The sequence below is a fragment of the Pristis pectinata genome, chromosome 9 (assembly GCF_009764475.1).
Source record: "Pristis pectinata isolate sPriPec2 chromosome 9, sPriPec2.1.pri, whole genome shotgun sequence".
NCBI lineage: Eukaryota > Metazoa > Chordata > Chondrichthyes > Rhinopristiformes > Pristidae > Pristis > Pristis pectinata.
In genome coordinates this window covers 67,865,756-67,888,418 of record NC_067413.1, presented here as the reverse complement: position 1 = coordinate 67,888,418, position 22,663 = coordinate 67,865,756, and the positions used below count along the sequence as shown (strand labels likewise).

At 41.2% G+C, this 22,663-nt stretch overlaps 1 protein-coding gene across 2 annotated transcripts in view; it reads left to right on the top strand.

Moving 5' to 3' along the window:
• The first annotated feature begins 217 nt into the window (after window positions 1-217).
• kcnq3 (potassium voltage-gated channel, KQT-like subfamily, member 3) overlaps window positions 218-22,663 on the top strand; it is a 304,277-nt gene continuing 281,831 nt past the window's right edge. Inside the window, exon 1 of one of the 2 annotated variants that reach the window (XM_052023990.1) lies at window positions 218-824. In XM_052023990.1, the coding sequence (XP_051879950.1) occupies window positions 505-824 (320 nt within the window). In that variant the 5' untranslated portion in view covers window positions 218-504. The remainder of the gene's footprint in view (window positions 825-22,663) is intronic. The other variant, XM_052023991.1, reaches the window with a different exon arrangement.

Sequence of the window (22,663 nt, the reverse complement as noted above, 5' to 3'; positions counted from 1 at the left end):
CAAAAACAAGCATTTCCCTTTGACACCTTTCGTATAATTAAAAAATCGAAATTAAACAGACAAAAGTCGTCCTTGAAAATGATTGTATTAAGATCTGCAGAAAGTGTTCCAGTATTTGAGCGATGCATATTGTAATGCCGGTCACGTGCTGGCGTGTGGCGAACATATTGAGCCGAACCTGCTCGCTGCTTCCTTTCTGGAAAACCCTCCCAACAAATCCACATGCATGGCTCGCTACTAACACTGCAAACATTCATTCACTCCCAGCCGCTGGTCAGGGCTACATCAGTCATCACAACAGGTTTTAAAAAAAACAATCGGCGGGCGTGATGCTCGCCACCCGACCTGATTAAAAGAAGGAGACACAGAGATATCTCCACACCCCAAAGATCCTGATGGGACCTCTTCGTTTAAGCTCTGTGCTCTGTTTGCAAGCCATGGCATTTGCTTTCTCCGCACTTGGTGCCACCCTGCCTACAGTGAGCATTGGAGTGCCTACTGACCATGGGGCTCAAGTCCAGGAATGGTGATGGTGATGGCTCTGGCTCTGGCAAGAAACTGCGGGTGGGTTTCGCCGCTGACCCCGAGCCCGGGGTAGTGGGACTGGGGCTGAGCTCCGGAGGAGACCGTGACGGCGCTCTGCTCCTGGAAGGACGGAGCAAAGGAGACAGCAGAGCGGGAGCCAAGCAAAGTCTGAGCCTGCTGACCAAGCCGCTGAGCAGCCGGCCAAGCAAGAGGAAAGCAACCTACAGAAAACTGCAGAACTTTATCTACGATGCGCTGGAAAGACCCGGAGGATGGGCTCTGGTCTATCACGCCTTCGTGTAAGTACTCGATGCAAGCTCCTTTCACATTTGCAGCTTTGCTTTATTAGCTACACGACAGGGCGATTTCACTCGGATTCCTTCTTGCTTTGTTGTGCGGGATTGAAATAACCGTACCTCGCCTTGTCTAACCCCCAGTAATGATACAAAACGGCATTCCTTATTATTCCGGGTCTGTCAGACACAAACCGTGACAGCCGTTGTCTGCAGCTGTTAATCAACATTCATGATAATTTATGTCAGTCAGTATGTGTCTGGATTTTTAAACACCGTTTTAAACATTATTAACTGCAGAAATTCTATTTCGACGCGCGATGTTGTTCCCCGTGCAATTATTTGATGCAGGTAAAATGATAAAAAAGGGTCTCTGTTTTGTTGACGGACTCATTGCGCGTTCCTGCCCTAGAGCCACACCTAGATGCGATTTAGGAAACTGCCGACTAGTTTACAAATGGTGCATCATTTTTAGGACACATTACAGCTCAAATCATCCTTTATGGTCTAATTGTTACGGAATAAGCCACTGAATTGTTATACATCTTCTTGAGTTTGAGTTGAAATCCCTGTCTGAAGCTGTGACGTGATCCCCGGTGATCTCAGGTTTATTCTAGACAGCGATGACTTTACCACGTTTTGCTGGTACTTTAAAATCCACACCCACAAGAAATTATTCCCCGTGGGAGAAATTTTATAGGCCGATTTGTAAACAAAAACAGTTCGCATTATTTATATATGTGTTCGATTTTAAAACGAATCCATATTTTATTTCACTTGACAATGATTTCTCTACTTTCTAACAGCAATGGTGGGTGGGTGGTGTGGAGAGATGCCACACGATGCCCACTCCTTAAACCTGCTGTTCTTGGCCCAAAGTAAAGTCTTCACTCCTTCAAACCTCCCTTGGTGTTTCTGGTGTAAGAAACGTTCTGTCCCATCGTTTCATCCCCTGTAATCATTGCAATGAAAGGATAAGTCCTTCAATATTGTAGTTTGTTAAACCTATTGGAATACAGGAGGCTGGACTTATATAGTTACAGGCAGACTTTTCAACATGTTATGGACCAAGAGATGTTGGTAAGTGTTATAGGAGCTCAATGCAACCCAAAGAAGTAAAGCTTCACTGCTGTGTGTAGTCAACAGAATCAGATTCTTGTACATTATCACTGAATATACAGATGAATAATTAAAAATAAAACCATAATGCACAATATATTTTATTCTATATGTTTATTAAATACTTGAAATATTATTGCCATTCTTCAAAATTGATATGCTCTACAGTGTGAAGTGATAAGCTAATTTTGTGAATTCAAAAAAATAATGAAGATACTATGAATATGATAGTAAGGTACTAGTTGGAAATTGAGTTTATGGGCTGTCTCTCTTTTCAGCCCTTACTTCACCTGGAATGTGACTTTTTACACACCTTGTAATACACCTTTGCACAGAATTGAACAGAGACATCTATGCTATATTGATCCCAGGAATTGAGGCGATCTCTTGTGTTCTTTTAGGAGAAGAGAAAATACCTTTTCATGCTGCTTGCTTCAGACTATAAAGCACAAATTCAATTTCTTCACAGTTAACAAATTTGGATTGGAAAATCAATGCAGTAAATTTCAATTGACAATAGAACTTTAACCATTGTTATAGGTATCACAGTCTCTTGGTAGACTTTTTAGTTGTCTCCCCTACCTGTCTAACATTGACATATTTGAGTTAACAGCTAACTATCTTAGTTTCAGTGCTTCAATTGTTCTCCATCCGTTTTTATGTTATTGCATATTATTTCAGCATTTTTCTATTTTACTTCTGCAACCATGTTGCTCACAAATTATGGCGATCCCACAGTTGATTCCAGGCCATTGTATAAATAAAATACATCAGGAATAACTCCTGCCAAATTTCCGGCAGTCTGACAGAAGCTCCCACTGTTGTTGATAATTTTCGACCAAATCTCTTTATTTCCATGAATTTTCAGGATACAGTTAGAAATCTCTCTTATGGAACTTTATCAAAACCCTTTGAAATAAATTGTATTATGCAGAATCAGACGTATCAGTTCTTCCAGAAACAGATCCTCAAATAGCTTGTTTTTTTAAAGTTGACTTTTCCTCAGTACATGTCTCAGGCCATTCCTTGCACAAGGCTCCTGCTGTCCACCCCTTTGGCTTGCTTTAACTTATGCTCTTAGTTTTCTAGTTGTCTGGATCAAATTAATTTTCCTTTTTAACTATATGCTAAGGTTGACCAGTATTGAAATTGATGTTTTGCCTCCAGGCCACAAAGTCTAATTGCTTTGTGTAGACAAAACCTGAGGTGATGGAGAGTTTCATTTTTGTTGCTTCAAAGAATTTTGCAAATTGGAATATGTTTGGCTGAAGCAGAAAATGTTGGGTGCTTTCGATCTGCTTTTTGCAGATTGTTATGCATCTTTAATAACTGTACCATCTGGAGTGTGATCTCTAATGTATAGTGACGTAAGGATAATTTTGTGTGTGTATGTATATATATATAATGTGTGTGTGTGTGTGTCTGGGGTGCACCAACACTCCCAAAAATTATCTTGCAATGTTAACCTATTTTCTACATATTCTGTAAGACTCCTTTAACAGCTTGCATTTTTTCAGTCTCTTTTATCATGTTCAGTACATTATCAGAGCATTATAGTGTGAGGAATGTATCCAAATCCTTTAAATATCTAAAGGAAGTACTTTTGCGGTACTTGACTATTTTCTTTTTAATGGCGCCTCCACACATTCTCCAGCATTCTACCTTACACATTTATTGCACTTACTCTCTTCATCTATTTTAATTTCCAAAGGCATTTTTCATATTCCTCTTTAAGTTGTTCTTATATATTCATGTATATTTTCCAAAGTTTCTTCACCATTCTTTGTATTCTATGGCATCATACAGTCATGTGATATCTGACCTACTAAAGTATGGGTAAGTTCCATGTGGACTTCAAAAATTTATTTTAGAGTCATAGGGTCATAGTTGTACAGCATGGAACAGGTTCTTCTGCCCGATTCATCCATGCTGACTGTGTTGCCCAGCAAGCTAGTCCCATCTGCCCGAGTTTGACCTATAGCCCTCTAAACCTCTGCTATCCACGTACATATCTAGATGGCTTTTAAATTTTGCTCATGTGCCTGCCTCAACCACTATTTCTGGCAGATCATTCCAAATATGCACCACCATTTGCGTGAACAACCTACCCCTGATGTCCCTTTTAAATCTCATGCCTCTGATCTTAAACCTATGCCCTCTTGTTTTTAGCACCCTCTCCCTGGGAAAAAGATTGCAATTTCACCCTGTCTATGCCACTCATGATCTTGTATACCTCTATCTGGTCACCCCTCAATCACCTACGTTCCAGCAAATAAAGTTCTGGTTTATGCAACCTCTCCTTGTAACTCAGGCCCCCAAGTCCAGGAAACATCCTGGTAAATATTTTCTGCACTCTTTCTAGTTTAGTAACATCTTTCCTATAACAGGGTGACCAAAACTGAACACAATACTCCAAATGCGGCCTCACCAACATCTTACCCAACTGCAACATAACTTCCCAACTTCTATACTTATTGCCCTGACTGATGAAGGCCACCATGCCAAATGCCTTCTTCACCACCCTATCTAACTGTGACGCTGCTTTCAGTGAACTATGCACTTACACTCCTAGGTCCCTGTCTTCCATAACACTCCCCAGGGCCCTACCATTCACTGTATAAGTCCTACCCTGCTTTGATCTCCCAAAATCTAATACTTCACATTTATCTGGATTGCCAGTCCTCAGCCCACATACCTAGCTGATGAAGATCCCCCTGTAAATTTTCATAATCTTCTCCACTATCTACAACATCACCTTTTTTAGTATCATCTGCAAACTTACTAACATACCTTGTACATTCACAAACAACAAAGGTCCCAGCACTGACCCCTGAGACATACCACTAGACACAGGCCTCCATTCCAAGAAAAAAACCTTGACCATCATCCTCTGCTTCCTAGCACTGAACCAATTATGAATCCAATCTGCTAGATCCACCTGGATGCCATGCGATCTAACCTTCCAGCTAGCTTGCCATGAGAGACCTTGTGAAAGGCCTTGCTAAAGTCCATATAGACAACATCCACTGCCCTACCCTCATCTACCCTCTTGGTTACCTCCTCAAAATACTCCAAGAGATTTATCAAACACAACTTTCCATGCATAAAGCTGTGCTGACTGTCCTGAATCAGACTGCCAGATCCTGTCCTTCAGAATCCCCTCCAGCAATTTATCCAACACCGATGTCAGATTCACTGCCCTATGGTTTCCTTGCTTGTTTTTGCTGCCCTATTTAAACAATGGTACCACATTAGCCACTCTCCAGTCCACCAGAACCTCACCTGTGGCCAGAGATGAAGGTCTGAGAATGTACCAGGTCAGGCCCTGGGGTTTTATCCTCCTTAATGCACTTTAAGCCCTCCAGTACTTCCTCCCTGCTAATTCTTATGCTTTCCAAGACAACACCACTCATTTCCTCCATTTCCTTAGCTTCCAAATTTTTCTCCACAGTAAAAACTGAAAATTATTCATTAAAAAAAACTCACCCATTTCCTTTGGTTCCACACACAGACGGCCACCTTTAAGGGGACCTATTCTCTCCCTATCACTCCTTTACTCTTAATATACCTGTAGAATCTCTTGGGATTTTTGCCTCACCTTGACTGCCAGATCCCTCTCATATCCTCTTTTTGCCCTCCTAACTTCTCTCTTAAGTGCACTCCTACACTTGTAGTCATCAAGAGATTTGCTAGTTCCCAATTGCTTATGCGCAGTGTATGTCTCCCTCTTTTTCTTAACCAGAGCCTTGATATCTCTCGTCAACCAGGGTTCCCAAAACCTGTCAGCCTTGTCCTTCACCCTAACAAGAACATGCAGGCCCTGAACTCTTGACATCACACTTTTAAAGGCCTCCCGCTTAGCAGACACTCCTTTCCCTGCAAACAATCTCACCCAGTCAACCACTGCAAGATCCCGCTTAGTGGCTCCAAAATTTGCTCTGCCCCTGTTCAGGACCTTATTTTCCCATGGCTTTGGAAAATATTTGTTGACAGCAAATTTAAAAAAAAGTGTTGCTGGGCTTATCATAAACTCTGTTTGGAATATTGTTGAACATAATAAATAGCTTCAATAGTGCCTTAATAGGAGAAGCAACCAGAAAGTATTGCTGTATCCCAAGGAGCTTGATACCTTTTTGATTTCATCATCTCTAGCAGGAAGTTATTTCTCTTATCTTGCTATTCTACACTGTAGCATGGAGGAGTCATGATAATACTACCCTGGAGGCTTTATTCTTTAATCTGCTGTTTAATTACTGAAATTTCATTTGCAGAACCCCAATATTAGTCTTCCTCTTGGCAGTTTCCATTTCTGTGTGTTGTATTGCACCCTCAGAATGTGTGCATTCATTGTGATAACCCTTGTCTTGACACATGGGTGGCAGAGTTTCCTTTGAGGTCCTTGGTTGTATCTGCGGAAACCCCAGTCTATTCCCTGCCTGTGGAATCAACTATTATTACTCGACCTCTGCAGTTTGCATCTCTGTGGTGAATGCTCTCTTCACACTTCTATAATTTCTTGCTGAGGTTGTTATGCCACCGGGCTTTCTATTGTTTATAATTCTGCTCCAGTCAGTGTTCCTATTGAAACAGATATAATTTTCATTAAACAATTGATTTTATATTTATTTTCCATTAAGAAAATTGAATTGGGAAGTAGTTAGACTGAGTATATTTTTAGGCATCAGGTCCAGAAGTTTTAAGTTATTAACATAACATCATACAGTTTGAGTGATGTATTTAGAGTTTGTAAAAAGATAAGTTGGATTAATTATTTTCAAAATTTGATTGATGCAGATGAGAGCACAAGAAAATAGGAGTAACTGGCACCTCAAGCCTGCCCCACCATTCAATATGATCATGGCTGATCAGTCCCAGACCTCAACTCCTCTTCTATGCTGGTTCACCATAGCCCTCAATTCCTCAATTTTTCAAAAGTTTACCTAACTTCATTTTAAATACCTCCCATGTTCCAGCCCCAACAACTGTCCGGTGTAGAGAATTCCAGAGATTTACCACCCTCTGTGAGAAGAAATCCCTACACATGTCAGTTTTAAATGATCGTCCCCTTATTTTGTGACTGTACTCCCACATTTGAGGTTCTCGCACTTGTGGAACTATTTCAGCATCTTCCATGTTATTGCCCCTTAAGATTTTATACTTTTCATTAAGGTCACCCCTCATTCTTCTAAACTCCAAAGAATACAGATCCAACTTCTTTAGCCATTCATGATAGGACAACTCAAATCGCCTACAATGCCAATATATTCTTAAAAAAGGGAACCAAAACTGTGCATGGTACTCTATGTGTGGTCTCACCAATATCCTGCACAATTATGACAATATTTTCCTATTTCCAAACTGCAGCTCCCTTGCAATAAAGGACATTATGACATTTGCCTTCTGAACTACCTGCTTGCCAACATTTTGTGATTCATGCACAAGAACACCTCGATCCCTCTGTACTTCAGTCATTTGTGGTCTCTCTCCAGTTAGATAATGTTCTGCATTCTTATTTGTCTTATCAAAGTGCATAATGTCACATTTTTCCACATTAAACCCCATTTGCCAACATTTTGCCCACTCATTCGACCTATTGATATCCTTTTGCAGAGTTCAGATTGCAAGATGCTCTCCCACCTATTTTTGTGTCATTGGCAAACTTGATGTTACACTCTGTCAATATAAATTGTCATCAATATAAATTGTGATTAATTGAGGGCCAAGAACTGATCATTGAGGCACTTGACTAGTTATATACTTCCAGCCAAAGAAAGACCCATTTATTCTCTCTGTTTTCCCTGATAATCAGTATTCAATGCATGTTAACACACTACTTGCAATACTATGAGTTTTTATCTTTTGTGTGTCATCTTCTATAAATCCAGATACACTACATGTACAGGTTCCCCTCTATCAAATCTGTTTGTTGTATCCTTGAAGAACTCTTGCAAATTTGTCAAACATAAGTTACCTTTGGTTTGTTTACATCAAGCTTTTCTAAATGACAAGCTATTTCTTCCTTGATTATAGACTCCAGCATCTTGCCAACAACAGATGTTAATCTAAGAAGCCTATAGTTACCCGCTCTTTGTCTTTCTCCCTTCTTGAACAATGGAATCATGTTTGCAGTTTTTCAGTCTGCTGGTACCTTCCCCAAACTCAGAGAATTTTGAAAAACTTTACCATATGGCCCCACTATCTCTGCAGCCTTTTAAAGTCTTGGGTGTAGTCTGTTGGGTCCTGTTGACTTGCCTCCTTTTAGTTCCAAAAGTTTTTCCAATGCCATGACCTTCCTGATAACGATTGTCAGAAAGATCTTCCAAGCTATTTGAAACTATCCCATGTGTTATCTTTGGAATATTTGCAGTCTCTCCCACCATGAAGACTGATGCAAACTATTGGTTTAAGTTATCTGCCATTTCCTTGTTTCCTGTTTTTAATTCTCCAGCCTCACCCACGGAAGTCCCCCAACTACATTAGTCACTTTATGCCTTTTTGTACATCTGTAGAAACTTTTGCTCATGCATTATCATGACAATTTTAAAGATTGCATTGTATACATTGGATTTATTTAAACATTTGTATCTTCAAGAAGTGGTAGGATGGAAATTCTTCAGATGTGAAAGAGACACTGAAATGGCATGGGGATCTAATTAGATTTGAACAAGGCCTGAGCATTCAATGTTTGAACGCAGAAAATGTCCAAATTGTCACGAACATGAGAGGTAGTAATTCCAGACTCTGACACACAGTCACACCCAAACTGTGTACTAGGCCTCTCTTCCCACAGTGGAAAGGATCAAGGAGAGGGAAGCTGGGAGAGATGATTACAGGAGGCTGTCAGAGAAATTCATGGGGGGAGGAAGATGGTAAAAGATGGGGAGATGGGCAGATCAGGAGCAGAGGGCAGGATTACTCTAGGGGTAGTTTGGTGGTGTTGAAGATTGTTGCTGGGTCCAGATGACCAGTGTTGGCAGTTGGGTGCATGGGGGATGATCCACATGGAGAGGAGTTCTGAGTGGGCTTGGATGGAGGTTGATGGACAGTGTGGGGAGGCAATCAGAAGGGATAACAAGGAATTCAGGATGAGATTGGGGAGCAAATCAAGAGGTCCTGGAGAAGATTGGAAGGTACTGGGGGCAAGATTGTGAGGAGGAGGGGCAGGGAGGTGATAAATGGGGCAGGGGCATGAAAACATGGGTGGGTGAGCAGGGAGTTCTCTCAAGGAGGAGATTTGGAATGGAATCTAATCATGGGGAGTGGGGTAATCCCTGAGGATGTTAATAGAAAGCAGGAATTTACCTTAAGAAAGAACAATACATTAGTGTGAATCACTGCTGACAGCCTGGAGTGGTGTATAAAGAGCAGGATGGAAACAAAAGTCAAAAGAAGGGCAAAGTTGGTCTATGAACAATATTGGCAGGTAAATCAAGGAAAACCCTAAGCTATTTTTAATAGATCTTATCCCTATCTTTCTAATTCCAGAGGAGAGTAGAGTCTATTAAAGACCAAAATGTGGAGATGGACGATTTATGAAGTTCTGATCTGTCATCATGGAAGAAGGGAATGATAGACGTTGATATTGAAGAGGAAAGAAAATGTGACTATGAGGAGTAATGACATAGGGATAGGAAAATGGCATATTAAGGGATCTGACATCTTTAAGGATGGATAAATGGCCAAAATACATATAAAAAAAGTTCTTAAAAGAAGCAAGGGAGGAAATAGCTCTGATTCTGTCTGTCATTTTCCAATGATCTTTAATTTCAAGAGTGTACTTGGAGCACTGGAACTATGATGATGCCACTGTTGTTTAAAAAGGAAGAAAGGGTAGACTGAACAACTACGGGCCAATAAGACTGATATTGATAGTTGGCAAAATGTTGGAAAAAAAATTCAGAGGAACTGCATACAGTAGTTAGAGATGCATATATTAATTAAGGATGAATTGATTCATCTGTGCATCTCTAACTATTGTATGCAGTAGTTAGAGATGCACAGGAAGACTGGATCAGACTAAGTTAATTGAAATTTTTGAGGAGGTGGCAAGGGGTATCAATATGGGGAGAACACTTGACATCATGTCCATAGAGTCATAGAGCTGTACAGCACAGAAACAGGCTCTTTGGCCCAACAGCAGATGGTGTCTAATCCTATATGTTCACGTTAGGCCCATATCTCTCTAGTCTTTTCCTATCCAAGTACATGGATCCCAGAAAGGTCTTTGACAAAGTCTTCCATGGCAGATTGACTGAGGAAGTAAATGGCCATCTGATCCAAGGGAAAACAATAAATTGCATTAAAAATTGACTCAGTGGCAAAAAGTAAAGGTATAATATTTGCTAGAATTTTGGTTGCTGGAGAGTTCTGTGTGTTAAGGTTTACAGGACTCAGTACAGGGCATCTTGGTTTGCATGCTATATTATGAGAGGTGTAGACTCTATTTGAGGTCCATAATTAAGAAACTTATAGTTGACATGAAAATTAGTAGTGTGGATGAGAATGAGAAAGTTCTGGGGTACAGAAAACTATCAATTGACACTGGACAGTTAAAAATTGGAATCATGGTGCTCTTAGGCTTAAGACTTAGACTAAACTTAAACTAGCTAAGTCGTCAGGACCAAATGGGATTCATCCTAGGATTCTGAGGGAAGTGCAGGAGTAAATAGGGCAGCAGAGTGGCGCAGATAGAAGAGTTGGTGCGACCTGCATTCAATCCTGTCCTCCAGTGCTGCCTGTGCAGAGTTTGCATATCCTCCCTGTGACCACATGGTTGCCTCTAGATGCTGTGGTTTCCTCCTGCATCCTAAAAACATGTGGGTTGGTAGGTGAATTGGCCACTGTAAATAACCCTTACTGTCTGCATGATTGATAGAATCTGGGGGAAATGGGAGATTGATGGGAATGTGGGGAGGATAAAATAGACTAGGCTAGGATTAGTGTAAAAAAAAGGGTGCTTGATGGTTGGCAAGAATCCAGTGGGTTGAAGGGCCCGTCACTACACTGTATCTTCCTATGACTCTATGCAGGGGCATTGACCATAGTCCTTCAATGCTCTTTGGATACAGAGTGCTGTGAGAGGGTCAGAAAGTAGCCAATGTTAGTCCCTTGTTCAAAAAATGAAGTAAGGATTAGCCCAGCAATTACAAGCATGTCAATTTAACCTTAGTACAAAGATAGAGAATGATGGAAACAGCAGGTCAGGCAGCATCTGTGGAAAGTAAAAACAGTTCTGATGAAGTGTGTTTGACTGGAAACATTGCCTCTCTCTTCCTGACCTGCTGAGTGTTGGGAATTCAGGAGTTATGGAATTATGTGAATTATACCAGGCATTAATTTAAACGAGAACCAGTCTTCAGTTTTTAATGTACATTGTAAGCTGTAATCAGTTTAAAATATAAAGGTTAGCTTTAAAAATAAACAGTGCTACCTACAGAGCACAGGGGGCTGGCTGCTCGAGAGATATGGTTTGCAGACTGACATGATCATGAGACGTTCTCATCTGCACCAGCCAAATGTAAGACAATGGGGTTATGCTTACTGGCCTACATCAAATCAGGCAGCACCGGCTAAGTGTGCATCATTTTGACTGAGTTCAAGGAAGCTTCCACACCAGCTAAGTTTATTTTGTCACTTAGCACATCAAACGAGGTCACAGGCATATTTGCTCTATCAATAACTGGGACATTTGTGTACTCAGAGAGTCAATCCTCACAACACTAATTTTGGCTGCCTGGGTTCTCTATCCTCAGAAGCTTTTAGACCATCCATGTGAATTACTTTGTCCCAGCAAAAGTATGTTGACAGTTTACAGCGTGTTCCCATTGTAAAAAAACGTAACTCCATGGAACCATTTGTCAGACACAAAATATTGAAGTAGACAATAATATTGTAGCTATTGAAATTGTATTGAATCACCTGCTGTTACCTTTGTCCTTAAGTGTATAAAAGCTTGATGTACTTTGAGTTTGGGAGACTCTACTGAGGGGGTCTCCAGGAGAATGTCTGCTTCTCATATGAATAAACACCCTTTATATCAACTAGGATCAGTGTCTCTCCAGTGACTTAGTTCAGCAGTTACAACACTGAAGAAAGGTGTGAAGGAATTAGAGAGGATTTAACAGAACAAAATTGGAATTGGTTTATTATTGTCACATGTACTGAGGTACAGTGAAAAACTTGTATACCGTTCATACAGATCAATTCATTACACAGTGCATTGAAGTAGTACAAGGTAAAACAATAACAGAATGTAGAATAAAGTGTAACAGGTACAAGGAAAGTTTAGTACAGGTAGACAATAAGGTGCAAGGTCATAATGAGGTAGATGTGAGGTCAGGAGTCCTTGGACCTACTTTTATGTGGATAGATTAGAGAGGCTGGGACTGTTTTCTTTGGAGTTGAGGAGGCTGAGGGGAGATCGAATAGAAGTATATAAAATGATGAGGGATCGGGACAGGGTGGACAGTGGAACACTGTTCTCTTTGGTGGAGGATTGAATATCAGATGTTACTGGTATGAAAGTGAAGACAATTAAGAGGAACATGAGGATAAACTTTAATGCAGATTATGGTTGGAATCTGCATATGTGGTGGAGGCAGGTTCGACAGTGGGGTTCAAGGGGGAAATGCATGAATATATGATGATGAAACTTTTGAAGCATATGGAAAAAGAGCTGGTCCAGCACAGTGCTGGTACAGATGTGATGGGCTGAGTGCCCTCTTTCAGTGCTGTAACCATTCTCTGATCCTAGGATTGGTTAGGTGGGCACCATATTGGCAATCAGGAATAATATGTGGTGAAACAATGGGAAAAGAAACAAGACAAGGCAATACAAGATGAATGAAAGATGTATGGAAGAACAGTAGGATCTTGAAGTGTATGTTCATAAATCCCTGTAAGTAATGCAACACCTATATGAGGCAATTAAGTCAGCCTATGAGAAACTTGTCTTTATTGACTGATAACAGAAAACCCTGCAAGTACCCTAAAAGAATCTATAGTTTTGATGAAAAATTAATTACTTAAATTGTTAACTCTCTCATGCAGAATGTGTTGGTGAATGATGATGGTTCTAAACAGAATCCACTTAAGTAAGAGCAAGCACGATGCTTCCTGCGTACATTGTCAAGCACAAACGTTTCAAACTTACTGACAATGCCAAATCTGTCAATTTGCTTCTTAAAAAAAAGACAAAATGCTGGTAATACTCAGCAGGTCAGCCAGAACCGTGGAGAGAGAAGCTGAATTAAAATTTTATAAAGATGAAAGGTCATCACCCTGAAAGGTTAATTCTGTTTCTCTCCCTGCAGGTGCTGCTTGACCTGCTGAGTATTTACAATGTTTTCTGTTTTTATGGTCTCTGGATACCTAGAATGAAAATAGTAATGACATCCTCTGATATATAGCTTCTGTGCACATTGAAAAGTTTTTTTTCAAACACAGAATATGTACAGCTAGCACTGGTACCTCATAGCTCCAGGGACCGAGGTTTGACTTTGACCTCAGGTCTATTCTATTTGGAGCTTGCACATTCTCCCTGTGATTATGTGGGTTTCCACTGGGGACTTTGGTTACCTCCCACATCCCAAAGTTCAATTAATCAGCTCCTTTAAATTCCCTCTTCATACACTTAAATGTCAGAAGGATCGAACAGGGGAGTTGACGTGTATGTGGGAAAGAATAAGTTGCAGGGGGGCATAGCAAATAACAAGGGGGAGAATGGAACTGATGGGATCGCTCTACTGGGAGCCATCATGGGCCCAATAAGCACCATGGCCTACTCCTGAGTTGTAAAAGTAAGTTTCTGTACACACAGTGAATATCTTTTCGATTCATAGACACATACCCCTCATGGAAACAGATCCTTTGTTGTAGTCCTGCTCGCCATCAAGTACTCATTTATACTAATCCAATTTTCTAGCACTCGGCCCATAGTCTTCTCTTCCTTGGGGTTTCAGGTCCTCATCTAAATACTTCTTAATTGTTGTGAGAGTACCTATTTCTACCAGCCCCTCAGGAAGGAAGTGTGTTCCAGATTTCAACCACCCTCTAGACGAAAAAAATCTTCCTTAAGTCCCCTTTAAATCTCCTACCCCTTCCCTTAAATCTGTGCTGTCCATTATACATGCCTATGCGAACAGGAAAAGTTTCTCCCTATCTACCTTATCTATGCCTCTCATAATTTTGTATACCACAATAGGCTCCAAGGAAAATACACCCAGCCTATCCAGTCTCCTCCTACCCAGGCAACATCCTGGTGAATCTCCTCTGCACCTGCTCCAGGGCAATCACATCCTTCCTATAGCATAGTGACCAGAACTACATATTGTACTCCAGCCATGCCCGAACTAATGTTTTATATAGTGGTTCGATAACCTCCTTGCCCATATAGTTTATGTTTTGGCTCACGATGGCAATTATCTTGCATATCTTCTGAACTATATTAACTACCAGTGCTACTAACTTCAGAGGTCTTTGCACTTGTACACCAAGGTCCCTAATAAAGGTAGGAAATATTCCATGAATGACGGGACCTTCGGAAGTAATGAGGAACAAAGGTCCTATCATGCATTGCATATTTCCTACCTTTATTAGTCCACTAAAAATGCATAACCTCAAGCATTTTGGGAGGTCAAATAAGGCTAGGAAATACACATTTTGTATGCATATTTATGACTCGTAGGCTCACAAAGTGTGTCTCAGCATCTACACATATCCTGCACAGAACATGGCTAGGATTTTCCTGTTAGGAGTGCGTAAGGGATGCCTGCCTGTGATGTGAATCCTTGGTTAAGCTGTCCTGTTCTGTTGGCGGTGTGCTAATTCGACATGCTGTACTCCAGGCATTCAAAACAGTTAAAGTGTATGAATTGCAGAGATGCCCTGGAGTTGTGATGATCACCCTGTGGAAAAGAAACAATCATCATTCTTTGCGTCATGTGTTATCAGGGTCGCTGGAGGGATTTCTCCCCCAGCGGTGACTAGACCTTGGTTTTGCAGAGGCTGTTTAGTACTATACTTAATTGAGCAAAGATTTGGTGTTTTGCAACTTGGCCGTTGTGCTTCTCATATCACAACTGTGTTCACATTTCAAATGAGGAGGCAAATTCCAGGATTTTGACCCAACAGTGATGAAGGACCAGATCAGCACTATATTTTCAAGTCAGGATGGTGTACAAGTATAGGAGTTATGAGGGGGATGGGGGTGTGGGAGGAAGACGCAGGTGGTGGTGTTCCTATATGCCTGCAGCCCTTGTTGTTCTTGCTGGTTTGAAAGGTGCTGTTGGACTGGGTGAGGTAGCGCATTTTATTCATGGTACACACTGCAGCCACTGTGCACCTGTGGTGAAAAGAATTAATGTTTGGATGGAGCACCAATCAAGTGGGCTATTTTGTCCTGGATGGTGTCAAGCTTCTGGAGTGTTATTGGAGCTGTACTCATCCAGGCAAATGGAGAGTGTTCCATCACACAGCTGAATCGTGTTCTGTAGATGGTGGAAAGGCTCTGTGGTGTCCGAAGGTGAGGCACTTACTGCAGGGTACCCAGCCTCTGACTTTCTCCTTCAGAAATCATGTGGGTAGACCAGTTGAGTTTTGTGTCACCCCAGCATGTTGATGGTGAGGTAACTGGTAGTTTTAATGGCACTTTCCATTGCCCCAGCAAAACTTTGCTCCTGTTAGAACTTTGGAAAATGGAACTGAGATACTTTCATTTGTTTGTAAATAATGTGTGATGTTCATTCCACTTCCTTGTCAAGGCAACCCCTGTGTTGCCAGGGGGAGGGAGGGGGGGGGGTGGGAGTGCATTCCTAGGTAATAGTCCATATAGTGATTTTTCCATACACAAGGCTGTGTCATCTGTGCATACCTCAACAACCATGAATTGAAAGAATTCATTTTGTGTTTATTTTTTCACATAAACTCCATGAGAGCAAACTTTATTCCACATCTCAAATTTTCGAGTAGTGATTTGTGAATTCTCTAAGGGCAATTTCTGTTATCCCAACAGCCGTAACTCAGGGATTGCCTATATAATGTTTCTGACTTGGAGGCTGCTCGGGCCTCTTTTGTCCATCAGACAACATGCACTTGTAATGAATTGAGAATCAACCTCTTGAAATAAATATCAGCACAGACTGATGAAATCCTATCATGCTTATGTTGAAAGTTAAGGAATTAGCAAGAAAGAGAGGCATTGCTTCATCTCCACACACCGCAGTACAGTCCTCGGTTTCATTCACTCTTGTTTGAAAACAATTAGATTTTTGTTCATTGATCCATTTCATTCCCTGCTGTCACGCTGAGTTCTATGTATGCTTTGACTTACTTTAGTTTCCTAATGTTTTATTTTAGAGAGATTTTATTTTCTTGATGATAATTGGGGGATATTTTAATTCCCATGACTAATTTTGTTGGCTTCAGTTTAGCATAACCTGCAAGATTCTGAAAATCTGGATCTGTATCACGTATATTCTTCTTTTTAGGTTTATTCTATGTGTGCCGTTGGTAAGTGCTTATAGATCTCCTAATCACTTTGTGCTATAGAGTCTGCCTCAGCGATGGCCTTTGTATGTAATGTCAATGTCTCTTTATCAATTCCAATGAGCATATACCAATGTGAGTTCTCAGTATCCCAGTATATCTGATTATCTGTGGTGTGCATAAACATTCAGAATCATAAAAAATTGCACCAGGGATCATTTAGCTTAGCTGTACAAGTGCTAGCTCTTCAACTGAAAATGACTGTGCTTGACTATTAATTAATGTGGATCTATGTAACTTGGAATGAAGGAATTTAAGGGCAGGGGAGCTGGGACTGATGGGATTGTTCTGCTGGGAGCTAGCATGGATTTGATAAGTTGAATGACCTCCTCCTGTGTTATAATAAATAAGTAAGTGAGAAGGAAAGCAGCTGTCATTTATGGCTTCCAGTCATTATAATATTGTGACTGTCTCATTATATGCTGTTGTATGTTTATTATTTCAGTAATTGTTCCTGTATGGGTTAACATTGACTAATGAGATAAATCTTCATATTATTCACGTGCTATTCTTAACATGCTCCTAAATTCCATGCTGTAAAAATTTCAGCTCAAGCAGAACTCTGCGTTTCAATCTTGTATTGTCCTGCTTACTAAAGTCTTGTAATCACAGATTTTAAATTAAGTAATAATTACCATCAATTGTCATTTGCAGAAGAGCATTCCAAACTTCTGTGATACTTTGTACATCTGTTCATTAAGGTAATACCTGAAACAACTGAGTTTAAATTTTTGACTTTGGTGAGTCTGAGACTAGGTACCAACAAATAGAGATATCATGATTGGAGAAAAATGATCAGTTCCCCTTAATATCTTAAAAAATTTGGAGCAAACCCTCATTCAGCCTTCAAAACTGCAGGGAATACAACCCCAGAATATGAAATCTCTTCACTTAACTGGAGTTGGTTTCATTCTGGTAAATTGATGCTGCAATCCTTCCAGGACCTTGATTGTTCAGCCAACAGAAGGCCTCAGCTGCTGCCAGGGAGTTTGAAGCAGCTAGGTCCTACATTAAGTCATTTACTTGGTGTCACACAATATTATTTGGAAACGGGTAAGTGAGTTCTTGTTGTGCCCTAGAAAATGTCTCCGTGAATCAATGCCGTCTGGCCACTGTTAGGAGATGTCTGAAGGGAAACTATTTGGATAGTCAATAATCAAAAAATATTTTGTCCAATTTCAGTGAGGATATTCAGGTCTGATTACTCTGGATTTTGTTTCCTTGTTTGATTAACCTTCTCATTAAGCTGAGAGAGTATTGTTAAAATGGCTGCAGAATAGAAATTGGAAGTTTGAAAGTAGATTGCTGTTCCTCCCATGTCTATGGTTATAGAATCACAGGATCATAGAGTTATACAGCATGGAAATAGGCCCTTTGGCCCAACTCATCCATGCTGACCTACTTGCCAACCTGAGCTAGTTTCCTTTACCTGCATTTGGTCTGTGTCTAAACTTTTCCCATCCTGTCTAGATGTCTTTTAAACATTTACTTGACTCTTATCACTTCCTCTGGCAGCTTGTTCCATAGACCCACCATCCTCTGTGTGAAAAAGTAGCTCTTTATGTCCCCTTTAAATCTTTCCCCTCTCACCTTGAACCTATGTCCTGTGGTTTTAGGATCCCCTACCCTGGGAAAAAGGCTGTCACCATTACCTCATCTATGCCCCTCAAGATTTTATATACCTCTGTAAGGACACCCCTCAGCCTCCTACATGCCAGGGAAAAAAGCCCCAGCCTATCCAGTCTCTCTTTATGACTCAAGCCATCCAGTACCAGTTACATCTTTCTGCCCCCTTTCCATCTTAATGACATCCTTCCTGTAACTCGGCAACCAAAACTGCACACAGTACTCCAAATGTGGTCTTTAGCAATGTCTTGTACAGCTGTAACATGACGTCCCAACTCTTGTACTCAATGGAAACACAAGAGACTGCAGATGCTGGAATCTGTGTGTTGCTCTCGGCAAATGCCTTCTTCACCACCCTGTTCTTCACTGTTGTCACTTGTACCCCTAGGTCTCTTTGTTCTACAGTACCCTCTAGGGCCCAGTCTACTGTGTAAGTCCCGGCCTGGAGAATGTTGTAGAACACGGAGACCTAGGGGTACAAATGACAACAGTGGAATGCAACATTGCCAGAATGCAACACTTCACACTTGCCTGAATTAATTTCCATCTGTCATTCCTTAGCCCACTTTCCCAGTTGATCTCGATCCTGTTGCAATCCTAGATAACTTCCTTCACTGTCCACTGTACTATCAATTTTGGTGTCATCTACAAACTTACCAACCATACCAACTACATTCTCATCCAAATCATTAATGTAGATGACAAACAACAATGATCCCTGTAGTACACTGCTGGTCACAGGCCTCCAGTATGAAAAACAACCCTCCACCACAACCGTCTGTCTCCTACCACCAAGCCAGTTTTGTATCCATTTTGACTAGCTTACTTTAGGTCCTATGTGATCTAACCTTCCGGACTAGCCTACCAGGTAGATTATATCCAAGGAGTTGGACAATTTTTTTCAGGTGGAACTGTGATTGGACATTTCTAGCAATTGCTGTTTTTTATGCATGGTGTGGAATATGATGTATGTGATTTCTGTTTCATTTCTTTTACTTTAGTGCTGAATAGTGATGCCCTGCTAATCTAATGAATTAGCTGTCCACTGATAATAAGCTCAGGATGGCTGTGTTGCAGTATAAATGTTAATGAAGAGATTGATTAAGCACTAGCTATGGGGCTGTTCTTGCAACAGACAAGAAGACTTCTGAGAAGTCCCAGTTGTGGGACTGGTGAGATCAGATAACCTGCATGTAGAGTTATCTGATGCTGCATATTCTGATTTTTATACACACACTGGCTAATGTCTCCTTAAGCCACAATGGAGGTGCAGTTTATATGGCATTAATTTGGCCCTGTACAACTTTTTTTCCTTGAATTGTAGTTGATGGAGTCCAAAGCCAGGAAAGGGGCAGGACAGGGATGGATGGGAGAATCAGGCAAATGGACTAAAGAAGACGTTTATCCAGGAGACAGCAATGTGCTGAAAATTTAAGCAAAATTATATGAATGGAGTAATAAATGCAAAAGATTCTAGTTTACCTGCATTTAGATTTCATTGTTTTAAACAGATTTTTCGTTAAACTTCTACTGATCACATAGCAGTGATTGTTCAACAATTATATTCATGTTGAATAACTAATAGACATTACATTTTCTTTGCATTGCTTTTACATGTGTTTTCTGATTGATAAACTGCAAAATGAAAGTCCCGATGTAACTATTTTGGGAAAGTTTTTTGTGGATTTCCCTTCTGTTTCTTTTGCACAAAACTTGAAATTTTAAGATTAGATAAGATTTCTTTATTAGTCACATGTAAATCGAAACACAGTGAAATGCATCTTTTTGCGTAGAATGTTCTGGGGGCAGCCCGCAAGTGTCGCCATGCTTCCAGTGCCAACATAGCATGCCCACAACGTCCTAACCTGTACGTCTTTGGAATGTGGGAGGAAACTGGAGCACTCAGAGGAAACCCACGCAGACACAGGGAGAACGTACAAACTCCTTACAGACAGCGGCTGGAATTGAACCTGGGTCGCTGGCGCTGTAATAGTGTTACACTAACTGCTAATAATGAAAAAAAAGGTAGGGTTCATTATTAACCCCCAACTCCCCTCCAAATCACAGGTGTGAGGAGGCAACAATTTATACCCTTAAAAACGGGAAGTGTCCAAGTCCCAATGCATATATAGAAACATGGAAAACCTACAGCACAATTCAGGCCCTTTGGCCCACAAAGCTGTGCCGAACATGTCCCTACCTTAGAGACCCATAGCCCTCCATTTTTCTCAGCTCCATGTACCTATCCAAAAGTTTCTTAAAAGACCCTATCGTATCCACCTCCACCACCGTTGCCAGTAGCCCATTCCACGCACTCACCACTCTCTGAGTAAAAAACTTACCCCTGACGTCTCCCCTACAGTGGCCTGCAAAAGTTTGGGCACCCCTGGTCAAAATTTCTGTTACTGTGAATAGGTAAGCGAGTAAAAGATGACCTGATTTCCAAAAGGCATAAAGTTAAAGATGACACATTTCTTTAATATTTTAAGCAAGATTACTTTTTTATTTCTATCTTTTACAGTTTCAAAATAACAAAAAAGGAAAAGGGCCTGAAGCAAAAGTTTGGGCACCCTGCATGGTCAGTACTTAGTAACACCCCCTTTGGCAAGTATCACAGCTTGTAAACACTTTCTGTAGCCAGTTAAGAGTCTTTCAATTCATGTTTGAGGGATTTTCGCCCATTCTTCCTTGCAAAAGCCTTGTAGTTCTGTGAGATTCTTGGGCCATCTTGCATGCACTTCTCTTTTGAGGTCTATCGACAGATATTCAATGATACTTAGGTCATGGGACTTTGAGGTCCATGGCAAAACCTTCGGCTTGTGCCTCTTGAAGTAGTCCATTGTGAATTTTGAGGTGTGTTTAGGATCATTAGCCTGTTGTAGAAGCCATCCTCTTTTCATCCTCAGCTTTTTTTTTACAGACGGTGTGATGTTTGCTTCCAGAATTTGCTGGTATTTAATTGAATTAATTCTTCCCTCTACCAGTGAAATGTTCCCTGTACCACTGGCTGCAACACAAGCCCAAAGCATGATCGATCTGCCCCCGTGCTTAACATTTGGAGAGGTGTTCTTTTCGTGAAATTCTGCACCTTTTTTCTCCAAACTTTCCTGCGTCCTCACCACAAAATTCAGTGTGAGAAGTTTTCAAAGGAACATCTAAACAAGCCTGATGCGTTTTGAAAACATCCTGTGGACCGATAAAGTTAAAATGGAACTTTTTGGCCGCAATGAGCAAAGGTATGTTTGGAGAAAAAAGGGTTTCTACTCGATCAATGCCTCTCATCATCTTATATACCTCTATCAGGTCCCCCCTCATCCTCTGTTGCTCCAAGGAGAAAAGGCCGAGTTCCTTCAACCTGCTTTCATAAGGCATGCTCCACAATCCAGGCAGCATCCTTGTAAATCTCCTCTGCACCCTTTCTATGGCTTCCACATCCTTCCTGTAGTGAGGTGACCAGAACTGAGCACAGTATTCCAAGTGGGGCCTGACCAGGGTCCCATACAGCTGCAGCATTACCTCTTGGCTCCTAAATTCAATTCCATGATTGATGGAGGACAATACACCATATGCCTTCCTAACCACAGAGTCAACCTTTGCAGCTGCTTTGAGCATCCTATGGATTTGGACCCCAAGGTCTCTGTGATCCTCCACACTGCCTAGAGTCCTACCATTAATACTATACTCTGCCATCATATTTGACCTACCAAAATGAACCACTTCACACTTACCTGGGTTGAACTCCATCTGCCACTTCTCAGCCCAGCTTTGCATCCTATCTATGTCCCGCTGTAACCTCTGACAGCCCTCCACACTATCCACAACACCTCCAACCTTTGTGTCATCCGCAAACTTACTAACCCATCCCTCCACTTCCTCATCCAGGTCATTTATAAAAATCACAAAGAGTAAAGGTCCCAGAACATATCCCTGAGGTACACCACTGGTCACCGACCTCCATGCAGAATACGACCCTTCAACAACCACTCTGCTTTCTGTGGGCCAGCCAGTTCTGGATCCACAGAGCAATGTCCCCTTGGATCCCATGCCTCCTTACTTTCTCAATAAGCCTGGCATGGGGTACCTCATCAAATGCTTTGCTGAAATCCATATACACTACATCTGCTGCTCTCCCTTCATCGATGTGTTTAGTCACATCCTCAAAAAATTCAATCAGGCTCGTAAGGCAAGACGTGCCCTTGACAAAGCCATGCTGACTATTCCTAATCATATTATACCTCTCCAAATGTTCACAAATCCTGCCTCTCAGGATCTTCTCCATCAGCTTACCAACCACTGAGGTGAGACTCACCAGTCTATAATTGCCTGGGCTATCTCTACTCCCGTTCTTGAATAAGGGAACAACATCCGCAACCCTCCAATCCTCTGGAACCTCTCCTGTCTCCATTGATGATGCAAAGATCATCGTCAGAGGCTCCGCAATCTCCTCCCTTGCCTCCCACAGCAGCCTGGGGTACATCTCATCTGGTCCCAGCGACTTGTCCAACTTGATACTTTCCAAAAGTTCCAGCATCTCCTCTTTCCTAATATCTACATAC